The 12,339-nt window shown below is 39.5% G+C and overlaps 1 protein-coding gene across 2 annotated transcripts in view; it reads left to right on the top strand.

Annotated features, from left to right (window-relative positions):
• MLLT3 (MLLT3 super elongation complex subunit) overlaps positions 1-12,339 on the top strand; it is a 105,952-nt gene that overhangs the window by 82,365 nt on the left and 11,248 nt on the right. Inside the window, exons 7-9 of one of the 2 annotated variants that reach the window (XM_064176881.1) lie at positions 6,432-6,510; positions 9,123-9,255; positions 10,536-10,632. In XM_064176881.1, coding sequence (XP_064032951.1) covers positions 6,432-6,510; positions 9,123-9,255; positions 10,536-10,632 — 309 coding nt within the window. Of the gene's footprint in view, positions 1-4,467; positions 4,527-6,431; positions 6,706-9,122; positions 9,256-10,535; positions 10,633-12,339 lie in introns of those variants that run through there. The other variant, XM_064176882.1, reaches the window with a different exon arrangement.

Here is a 12,339-nt window from a genome sequence, read left to right as displayed (position 1 = left end):
AGCTTTCTGTGTTTTCCTCCCTACAGCTTTTCACTGAAACAGGAATGCACAGAAATGGAAGCTGTGATTTTTCATATTATTATTTAAATCTCAGGAGTTAACGCTGACAGAAAAGTAAATATAATGAGGCTTGCTGTAAAGCTGACAAGGCTGACAAATAGATCTTCCAAAGATGGAAGAGCTGCACTAGGTCTATATTGACAGTTTGTAATGAAATTCTGGTTAATTTCTTATCTATTTTCTGGGACACAGATTTAGAAACCAGCAGGCTGCAATAGCAAAGACAGTGTGGAGAGACTCTGTGTGGCAGCACTCTAGAAGAAAAGCTGTCATTTTAAACATGTTTGTTTGTATTTATTTGGTGTGTATGACCTTGACAAAATTTCTGCAAAGGTTTAGGATAGGGTCATGCTGGGAGTACTTTATGGAGTCCAGAAGACATAACAGAAAAGAGCTGTAGTAAATTTATGAAGTCTGTGAGTACCTGCTGGGAAGACCAGATCTCTAATGATGTGGAAATGTACCATACTGCAGAAAAACATCCATAAGAGAAGGTTTACATGGAGTAAGATGGTTCTCCAGCTGCTTCTTTGTTAATGAATTTCACCGCATTAGTGCGTGGATTTCTAGCATCAGGAACTTGTATCTGGGAGAATTTAGGTGAACAACCTTCTTAACCACCCTAAAAGTGACAACAAACTCTGCACAGATTACCAAAACATGAACTGGGACTTGAGTGACATCTGCCCTTCTCAGTGCTTATATGTGAAGTGGGGTGCAGGAGCAAAAAACAAGGTAAGGGAGGAGAATCAGGAAGTCTTGGCTTTAGGTAGAGCAGCTGTTTGAGGTGGCCAAAACAGCTACCACATATCCTTTACCGTTGCTATTAGTGCCATTAGAGAAGATAATGTAGATCAGTTGATGGAAACTCTCACATTGACTTTAATACCTAGGCTGAGTATTCTTTTTTGTATCTAGTACTGAAATTGAGGGCTGAACTTTCTTTCTAAAACGCATGTATTTCCTTTGTTGACTTACAAGAGCTTTTTGTACAAAAACCTTTCTGAAGGTTCACAGAGGGAGTGTTTAAAATTAAGTCAAAACTCCCATAAAATTCATGTCTGGCTATTCCTTGTCAATTTAGAGTGACAGGCAACTTCAAAGCCATACTCTTCAAATAAGTGATTTGTTTCAGCTATCTTCATTTTCCGTCAGTGAGCCACATATTTGTGGGGGATTTTGGCTGGATATTTTGTTTGTTTTCCTGACACTCAGTAGAATATTCCCCATATAAAGTGGAACTCCTCCCCATATTGGTCTGCTCATACTACTTTAATTTTTCACAAATATTGATGTCTTTTCACACGTTTCAGGGGGAAGTATGTTCCAGCTAACACCATTTTTGATACCAGTTTTGAAAATCCCCGGAGTTTTTTATATAAACCTTTCTTTGTCAGCATCATGTATGTATTCAGAATAGAATTTCCATCCTTCTTGTTTGTGGTTGCCTGATGGGAGCTTCTGTAAGTTTGCGCCCCACGTTTTTCAGTTTAAAGGCTGTGCTCATACTCACATGGCCATGCATGTTTTTGGTTTATTTCACCTTTAGTTTACTTATTATCTTGTAGCCATGAAATCTGTGGAAGCTGTCATATTCAGCTGCCCTGTGTGCAAAACTCATCTTTTCTGCTCTGCTTCATTGCCTGCTTTACTGTGTGCCTTCAACTCTTAGCAGTATAGTTTTTCAGCAAACATTTTCCTACAGGCAACAACCTCATTAATGCTTTGTCTTTTGACCATATTATACAGTGTATTGTAAACAAATTTTCTTACTGTAATGGCTTAGGAACCTCCCCTTGACACTGCTTGAAATTACTCAGACTAACTCAGATCGTTTTGGAAGTACGGTGAAGCTATATTTACAGCACTGCAAAATTTACAAGCATTTATATACAATATATGCAAATACTTACAGTTATATACAAGTTAGAAATAATACAGAACTTCCTGATTCCCTCCTGGACAAAGCAGATTGCCCATAAAGGCTCAAGGCTAATCTCCTGTTCTCCTCCCTTTGTTTCCAACCCCCGTTTATCTCAAAATCCACATATAAACAAAGCAGAAACTCATAGCTTACATATTAATTGCTGAAATTAGAAATGAGGTGTCAGAGCTGATCAGTGTTAGAAGAAAAGGTGATTAGATCAAGTGACAGAGTCCAAACAGTGAAGTGAACGGGACAGAGTCCCAGGAGAAAAATAGCTGAACATTGTTGTTGCTTTGACACTTTATCCCCATTCAGCAAACCAATGAACGGCATAGACATCATCAATATTTTTTTTTAATAGAAACAATGATCTCAGTTCTCTCATTAAAATATTCCAGTTGGCCTCAACCCAGCACATTTACCCATGTGTGTTATTTCGGTGTGCTGTACATGAGTCTTCTCTGACACTAACTTGAGTACTTATGAGTTTGTAGCAATAGCTCAAAAGTATTTCTTATTTCTAAAGCTAAGAGGAAATCAGAGATTCATAGAATGGCTCAGGTAGGAAGGAACTTCAGAGGTCATTTACTCCAACTCCCCTGCCATGGGCACAGTCGCCTGTACTGAAGAACTTCTTCCTGAGATCCAGTCTAAACCTATGTTCCCTCAACTTAAAACCGTTCTGTGTAGTCCTGTTGCTAGACACCTTTAGTAGAAGTCCCTCTCCAGATTTTCTGTAGGCCTGCTTCACGTATTGGAAGGCAACTATAAGGTCCTCCCAAGTCTTCTCCAAACTGAACAACTCTAGCTCACTCAGCCTGTCCTCATAGCAGAGGTGTTCCAGCCCTTGGATCATCCCGTGGACTCACTCTCTGTCCTTTTTATGATGGAGACACGAGAACTGGATGTCATCCATCCTCTGGGTGGATGTCTCTCACCCAGAGGTGAGATCTCTTGAGAGCAAAGGGGAAGAATTGCCTATTGACCTGCTGGCTGTGCTACACTTGATGCAGCTTGGGATACAGTTTGCCTTCTAGGCTGTGTGACTGCAGTGCTGGCTCAGCTTGAGTGTCTCATCCATCATATGTACATAAATACAGAAGGAAAAGGATTTTCTTTCAAAAGTAGATAAATGTTGCAGTAAGATGACTCGAAAAGGAACACAAAATCTTCTTTTGATTAACTGTTCATACAAAAGAGTTGCAATGTTTGCCTTAGGGTCTTTTCTGTACACTAATGTTCAAGTGCAGGACGTGTTTCAGGTCGCCAGAATCAGTGTAGTTAAGGTTGATCCAACTCCCATGCTCAATCAGGGCCACTTAGAGCTGGTTGCCTATGACTGAGTCTAGTACTTTTTTAATATCTTAAGGAGAGAGACTCCACAATCTCACTGAGCAACCTGTGCCCATCTTTGGTGTCTTGTACTGTGATACAAGTGTGTCCTAATATGCATGAGGGATCCTCCTGTTTCTGCCCACTGATTCTGTCCCTGTTGCTGGATGCCACTGAAAAGAACCTGGCTCTGTCCTTTTTGCCTCCTCCCTTCAGGTATATGTATACATTAGTAAGATCCATGAGAATCCTTGCTTTCCACCTGGATGTGTCTCAGAATATTTTGGAGCATAAGGATGTTATTCCCTAGGTACAGGACTCCATACTTCTTGCTCCTGTTGGCTCAAGGTCCCTCTGAGTGTCAGAGTGACCCTTGGGCATAGCAGCCACTTCCCCAGTTTTACACAATTCACAAAATAAGGGGACATTAGGAGCCTTTTCCAAAAGATGGTAATTTATGTTTCACTGGGACTTGTATGATTTGGCTTCTCAAAGTGACCTTGCTAGAGCACACCAGAATTTTTACTGGGTATGCATTATAACATTTTTGTATCTGTTCCTATTCTCTCCTTCTTGTGGTCTTGTCTCAATCAGTGAATGCTAGGAACAAATTTTGACACTGAAGTATTTCCCTGCTGTTTACATGTTTTATAATGTGAACAAGACCAGGACCTTTCATTTTTTTTTCCTTTATTGTAAGCTTGCTCAAAAAGAAAGTACTCACATTTTAAAGGCACCAAAAATCTCCACACCTTAGCAGTCTGGTTTGGTTTTCTACAGTTTTAGAACTTTTGTAAGTATTTTAAGTTGAATATGATAGACTTTCGGTTTGTTCCTTTTTTTTTAATAGGAATGTATTTCACATGAGTTAAAGTTCATATTGAAATTAAGGAAAAATACAGTATGAAAATCTGCAGAAACCAGTTTTCAGCTGGTAATTTTGCTGCAAGAAGCAGGAAAGCAGATGCAACTTGAAGCTGAGATGCCAAAATTTGTTTCTAGAGAGGTGATGGCTTTAAAATTTGCATTGAGTCTTGCTCTTCATCAGTGCAATCCATTTCATGTTATCAAAATTATTTTATAGTTTAAAATTTTACCTGATTCTATGGAAATTCAGGCACTTTGGAAAAGAAAATTTGTTTTTCCAAAATTTCTTGGGTTTTGGAGCAGTGTCAAGTGATGCTGCAGTACCTCCAAAAGTTATACAGTGAATTATGTAAGATTCTCTCAGTGCTCAGAAGTGGGTTCTGTTGTTGGTTCAGTGGGGTTTTCTTTTACAGGGTTAATTCACCAATGCACAAGCTGCATGTGCATACAGTCAGGTCCAGAAGGTTGCATTTAGTCTTTTTATGTGTGAGGAGTGGAGCTGCTATTCATTCAAGGAAAGCAGATGTTAATGGTGGGATTTTTAAGCATTCTGTTGTTGAAATAAATATACATCTTTCATTGTGAGAAGCAACGAAAGGCTGTTAAGTCTTGCTGCTCATTATGAAAGGCAACAATAGGTTGATTTATGAAGAAAAAGCAACTGCTAGGTAGACTATGAGCTGTAGAGTGACAGGATATTGGTCCTATTACTGTCAATCTACAGACTAGAAAGCTGGGCACACAGGAACCTAGTGAAGCTCAACAAGGGTAAGCGCAGAGTTCTGCACCTGGGGAGGAATAATAAACTGCACCAGTGCAGGTTGGGAGGTGATCTGCTGGGGAGCAGCACTGTGGAGAGGGACCTGAGAATCCTGGTGGATAACAAGTTGTCCATGGGACAGCAATATGTCCTTGTGACCAAGGGGGCCAATGGGATCCTGGGGTGCTTTAAGAAGAGTGTGTCTAGCAGATTGAGGGAGGTTCTCTTCTGCCTCTGCTCTGCCCTGGTGAGACCCCATCTTGAGTGCTGCATTCAGATTTGGCCACCCAGTTTGAGAGACAGGGATCTGTTCGAGAGAGTCCAGCGGAGAGCTATAAGGATGATTAGGGGACTGGAACACATGCCTTTTGAGGAGAGGCTGAGTGACCTGGGGCTTTTTAGTCTGGAGAAGAGAAGAGCTGTCTGAGGCCTGGGTGTCAGAAGGAGGGAGACAGGCTCTTCTCACTTGCTCCCTGTGATAAGACAAGGAGCAATGGATGGAAGCTGCAACACAGGAGGTTCCACCTCAACACAAGGGGGAGCTTCTTTGCTGTAAGGGTCACAGAGCACTGGAACGGGCTCCCTAGAAAGGTTGTGGAGTCTCTTTCTCTGGAGAGTTTCAAGGCTCATCTGGATGCGTTCCTGTGTGACCTGAGCTAGACTGTGTGGTCCTGCTCTGACGGGTGGTTGGACCTGATCTCTTTGGGTCCCTTCCAACCCCTAACATCCTGAGATCCTGTGAACTTAATCATGAGGGATATTGTATGGGCAAGAGGAGTTAGAAAACTTCCATTGGCACGGATGACACACCATGGTAAGAGTTGTATAACATTTAAAGTGTAAGCAGGTTTTATCTCAAAAATTAAAAGTTCAGATACTTCCTTACCTGATTTTCACCAGGTTCTTTGCCTTACGTATACAGATGAGTATGCAAGTGCATACCTTCTCCCAGGCTCTTCAAAACTTTGAGCCTAAGAATCAGCATATGTGGAGACATTTGGCATGGCAGCAGGAGGCAAGACTTCTCAGTATGACCCTCATAAGCTGTAACCACTATGAGAAAAGTGAAACAGACTTTCACCAGATTAGATGAATAGCTTTTCTCAGTAATCTTGTAGAATATTAGAAATTTATACATTTTAAGCAATAGTGTAAAGGCAGTGTACAGAATTGTTAATTAATGTGAATTGATTTTAACATCTCTTTTTAAAAAATCAAGTTATGTTTCATAATCTGTGTATTCCAGATATCTGGGAGGTTAGGACATTGCTTTAGTAAAGAACTACATGATGTAGTAGTGTGTACGTATTCTGAGTGCATAGCAATGTACACAATGTTTGCCTGATACCTGAAATAAGAACCTTTTGAATATTACTCCTTTCTAGAGTTTTTTTCCTTGATAGCACGCCGTAGGCAGTAACAGAGTTTTAGGCAAAAATGTTTCTTAAATTGTTACTTATTTTTCTTTTTTTTTTTCCTGTTGAGTCTGAACAGCCCAGCCCTGCCAGTTCCAGCTCCAGTTCCAGTTCCAGTTTTGCGCCATCTCAAAACAGCAGACAACAAGGTACCAACAAAGGAAAATAAATTGGAAGGAATATGTGAAATGGAAAGGCTAACAAAACCAGAACTGTTGGCATATCACTACTTTTCTGCTACCTCTTACAGCCTGAGCTGGCCACAGTTTTACATTAGAGACTTTTCCTCAGGTTATTTTCAGATGTGGCAAAATAAAAACAGAGAAAATGGTTAGCTGAGAAAAGTCTATGAGTGGTCTATGTTCTGAAGCATTAAATGCAAGCCATTCATTTAACAGATGCTAAGCTCAAAAAAGCCTCCATTTCTGAGGCTGCTCATTTGCAGGGTTTGGTAGCAGTACACTGGGTTCTAAAGTCCTGCTCAGGGAGGTATGGCACCCCACGAGAATCCCAAGGATGTATCTTTGTGGACCTTTTCAAATGGCTGTGATCACCCCATAGTGTTGGGAAGTTGTAAGAGCATTCAATATTTACTTCAGATGCATGACAGGAAAAGATGGTGGTTATACTTGAAGCTGACTTCAAGTTTGCATTTTACTTTTCTGGCTAATAGTTACCATTTACTTGGAACTCGGTGAAAAAAGGGCATTGGCATTTTTCTTCCCAGAGAACTTGCCAAGACAGATTTCTTTGTAAATAGATTGTGATTCATTCTGTATAATCTCTTAAACTACTTAGTTCCTGCTTGCTCTTTTTCCTCGAGTTTATAAGATCGTACAACTGAAACACTGTTAATCAGCTTTTGTTTTTTGTTGGTTTTTTTTATGTATAAGGAGCATTTAAAAAGCATCTTTGGACTAATTAAAACCACGTTTGTTTTATCTGTTTATATTCCTCAATGGTAGACATGGTTATGAAAATACTTTAGTGCCTCCAGCCAACAGTTTGTTTTTAAATATACACATGACACATATCTGTCCTACTGCAATTCTGGAGGTGGCTGGTACTGATTTTGTAATGTGTCCTGACAGCATTATTCCAGATGAAAGAAAGCAAAAGCTGAAGTGAGCTGTGTTTGATGACTGAATTCAGGCTTTTGATTTTTATCTAAGGCTAAACAGAACCCCTTCTGACTGAAACCCTGGTTTTGTTTTCATGAAAATCTCATTAGTTGTGTGATCTGTCCATTACAAGCCAAAAGATTTGGATACTTGCTCCTGTATCTGTTATCTTATGTTGGACAAAAACCTGTTCACATACTGTTTTCTTCTGACAAGACTGGATCCATCCAAATCTTCTTGGGTCATATATAAGATGCATCACAGATTCTTTTAGGTTTTTTTTTTCTGCCTTCTCAAAAGCAGATGGGCAAGTGTTCCTCTGATTAGAACAAGTCTCGAGTTCAAGTTGTACATCTCCTTTTTTTTTTGCCACAGCAAATAGCAATTACTGCTTCTTTTAAGGAGTTCCAGTTAACTGAATGCATTTCTTGCTCACTGTGGACGTCAAAGGCATGAAGCACCAGGCATGATGTTGACACTATTTTGCTCTGGTCAGAACCTACTTTTTTTTTTTTTTCCCTAAACAGAAATTTATCAAGAGAAAGGCACCAAAGCTGCTGGAAGGGTCTGGAGGGCAAGTCGTGTGGCCTTATCACTGTCTACAGCTACCTGAAAGGATGCTGTAGTGAAGTGGGTTTTGGTTTCTACTTAGTAACAGAGGAGTAAGATTAGAAGAAATGGTCTCAAGTTGCACTGAGGAAGGTTCAGAGTGAATATCAGAAGGAAATACCTCACTGAAGTGGTTATCAAACTCTGGTATAGGTTCCCCACAGAGGTGGTTGAATTGCCATCCCTGGAAGTGTTTAAGAGATGCATAGATGTGGTGGTAAGGGACATAGTTTAACACTAGACTTTATCACAGAGGTAGGTAATGATTGCACCTGATGATGTTAGACATAGAATCATAGAATCAACCAGGTTGGAAGAGACCTCCAAGATCATCCAGTCCAACCTAGCACCCAGCCCTATCCATGTCACTAAGTGTCTCATCCAGTCTTTTCCTGAACCCACTGATGGCGACTCCACCACCTCCCTGGGCAGCCCATTCCAATGGCAAATCACTCTCTCTGAGAAGAACTTCCTCCTAACATCCAGCCTAGACCTCCCCCAGCACAACTTGAGACTGTCTCCCCTTGTTCTATTGCTGGTTGCCTGGGAGAAGAGACCAACCCCCACCTGGCTACAACCTCCCTTCAGGTAGTTGTAGACAGCAGTAGTACCTACAATGTCTACAACTACCTTCAGGTAGTTGTAAACGTCTTTACTTTTATTGATTACTCTTTTAGAAAGCAAAAAAAAGTGTAGAACCCAGCAATGCAAAAGAGTCATGTTTCTGATGTTCTCAGTTTCTCTTGGCATTGTGGTTTCAGTTATGGTCCAGGAGACCAATCATACACACACTTGGACATGTCTGTTCACTGTCAGGAGTAAGTCTGACACTAAGTTGCTTGTGTGAGTAAATGATTCATGGGTTAGTCCCTGCAACATAAGCCCCTAGTTCATTCCTTTGTTTAATGTTTATGACTCTCCCAGCACTGTAGGAAGGGTGGTTTTCTGTCATCTACAACTCTGAGTTAATTGCCTGGATAGAAAATTGCAAAGTGAATTTCATTTGTGTATTTGGGGGTCTATTGTTTTAGGTCCATTGAGATCTATAATGAAAGATCTACATTCAGATGATAATGAAGATGAATCAGATGAAGCAGAGGAGAATGACAATGATTCAGAGTTAGAACGACCTGTAAATACACGAGGAGGAAGCAAGAATTGCAAGTGAGTGTCTTGTGATCGGAAGTAGCCTGGTAGCCAAGACATTGTGGTTGTTAGTAATGAGACAAGACCTAATGTTCTCAAGGAGTACTATTAAATACAAAGAGAATTCAGGCTCCTTGTAAATCATATCCATGTTTAAGTGTCTTTTCTAAAAACTAACAGAAGTGCCATTCCAAGTACAATCTATTCCTGTACTAATCCATAAAATTGTGATGATCCTTATTCTCTTGACTTTCCTTGATTTCATGCCTGCGTCTTTAAAAGAGTACTCATAATTATTTACTGGCAAAAATGAGATCAAATTTAGTCCTTCAGCTATCAGGTGAGCTGGTCATTACGTAGTGTCTCATTTTCAAGACCTCTTTGCCTAACAGGTTTAGATTGATTATCAAACTGTTTCAGAATAAAGAAAATTTGACTTTCATGTAATCTCTGCACTGTATGCAGCAGGTAATGTACAGAAGTGCAGACAGAAGATAGGATAAGGAGCTGTCACAGAAATTACTTTTTCTTGAAGGCTTCTGCATCTTCGCTGCAATCTTAAGAGTGTGTTCTAAGAATCGTCTGTTCTTTAGGCAGCTTAAAGCTCCATTTGACTGTTGTTAAAGTTATGGAAATCCTGAAACAGTTTCTCTCAAACCTTTTCATAGTCGGTTCTTTATCTGATCCACAAGGTTCCGCTGTGAGTGTGCAGCATTTTTATGACAGTGTCAGCTACTGCTTAAATGGAAATATAAAAGGAAGACCGCAGTTAATGTGAGTTGCTTCTCTGGTGTACTTTACAAGCTGGAATCAAGGACTAAAAGACCAAGATGCCTAGCAGTTTGAGAATTTGTTCATGTCAGTGATTGTATGAATGATTGTCTCAAGCTCAGTTTGTCTCTAACTGCAGAGATTTTGTTTCAGTTTTTAAACAAAACCTTGTTTAATGTTTCTCTATCTTTTTATCCCCCAAAAAAAAATAATTCCTGTTTAACAATTAAGTACTTCCTATTTTTCCTAAGTAAATAAAGGGTTAGACTGACTAGGAGGTGTTATTTTTTTGTGGCCCCTCCTAAAATACTAATTTTTGTAGTAGGAAAAAGATGCAGACAGCTGGCCTTGTCCTCCATACTCTTTTCCAGTGTGTGACTCTGCTGAGATGCTTCTCTTCCACACAATTAATGGTGGCTCACTTAGGAGTCAGTCATCCTAATGTCTCACTTCAGAGTGCATGTTCATCTCTGGGCATAGCCCTTTGTTTGGAGGTATAATAATCTCTTGGCTCTCTGTTTTCATAGGGTTAGTCTGAGCGATGGCAGTGACAGTGAAAGCAGTTCAGCTTCCTCACCACTACATCATGAGCCAGCACCACCTTTACTGAAAACCAACAACCAGGTAAAGTGAGCATTTGTAAATGCAGTCCTGAGGACCTGATAGTGATTTTCTGATTACTTCAGTGCACCTGCTTAGAATGTAAATTGATAAGGTTTTTTGCAGGAAAAGTAGTATTTGGTTTAGCAAACGCTGTAGAACAAAGTAATTTTTTGTCAGTATTTTAATTCACCTAGGAAGAGCATATTTCTTATCTTTGAAAGGTAGACAGTGCAAACTAGTTTTGCAGCATTAATCATACAGTTGATCAGGTTTAGGTTTGTATTAGTATTAGACATCAACAGACTTGTTCTTGGGAGTTTATGCATTCATCTTTTCCTCAAGCAGTGTTCCTGTAAAGGTTGATACTTCACTAGAAAGCAGTAGTTTTTACATCACTTTTAGAGCACTTCTTCTATATGTGTTAGAGCTAACACTGTTATTACTTAAGTAGGAAAGTAGGGTAGTTATTTTTTCAGAGAGAACTTAACCTGGAGGTACAAAATACATCAGGGATGAAAGAGTTAAGAGTTTGGGAGTTACCTCATACCAGTTACCAGTTCTTAAAATAGACACATTTGGTATAAGAGCCGATGCTTTAAAAAAAAACAAACATGAAATCATGATTTATAAAATATGTCATTTGTCACTTGTTTTGGGGAGCCATAATTCACGCCCAGTGTCAGCTGGATCATGTGCAGAGTAGTCATTAAATATACAGCCTAGCAATAAATGGATGCTTACAGTAGTGATGTGGTTAGAATTGTGTGTACATTTATTAAAAGGTTTGTGGTTTAGGTGGTGAGCTTTATGGAGGAGTCCTTCCTGTATCTCTTGGGTTAACTGCTTCAATTGTCTGTCAGAAATTATTTACTTGGCATTGCTTTTTAAATAAAGTTTTCAAGTACTGACAGTGCAAAATGAAAACAGTTAAGTTCAATTGCACTGTAAAGGACAAAAAAAACCCAACAACCACAAAACAACTAAGAAGTAGTTTGTACACAGAGAAATGAGATTTCATGTCCAGGAAGCACTCTTCTCCCCCAGAAACTCTGCAAAAGTCTTTTAAGAAAGTGCCTTTTGGGAAAAAAAGTAAACTATGAAGATGAAGAAGGTTGCATTAACTGAAGATGTAAAAACACACAAGATAAAACATGTATCTATGGCTTGGTTAATGAAGACTAACTTACACGGAGATAATGTAATCATTAAGCAAGTCAGTCTCCAAATCAGCAGCCCATGCAATCACTTCTGTCATGTTCCTTTTCCCTTTAGCGACCTAGCAGAAGGTCTGTCTACATATACAGACACTGCAGGCAATATCAGTGGTTGGTCACACACACTCTTCCATTTCTATAACTGAACTGAGTTTTTTAGCTTAAAATATCATAACTATATCAGAAACATTTTAGCTTAGAATATCAGAAATGTGGGGAGGCATCATGAGAATTCAACTTGTACAGACTCTAGCTACATTTGAAATTTCTGTTTGGTAGCATACTGCTGCTTGCCAGATTGGTGGTTTTAATTGGTGAAATCAGGCTTACGTTGACTAAATCCATTCACAGAACTAGATATTGGGGTAGTTAATATTTCTGTAAGCGTCTTGAGATATGGTTAATGTTGTGTCTTGCCTAAGCAAGATCTTACAATTTCAACTACACAGGAAGAGTGCTTTTTCAGATGTACTGTCTCCTTACTAAGATTGTTTAAAACCAAGAATTTTCACAG

Source organism: Pogoniulus pusillus, chromosome Z, assembly GCF_015220805.1.
Source record: "Pogoniulus pusillus isolate bPogPus1 chromosome Z, bPogPus1.pri, whole genome shotgun sequence".
NCBI classification, from domain to species: Eukaryota; Metazoa; Chordata; class Aves; order Piciformes; family Lybiidae; genus Pogoniulus; species Pogoniulus pusillus.
Note: the sequence above shows the minus strand (reverse complement) of the source record. Positions and strands in the feature narration are given on the sequence as shown.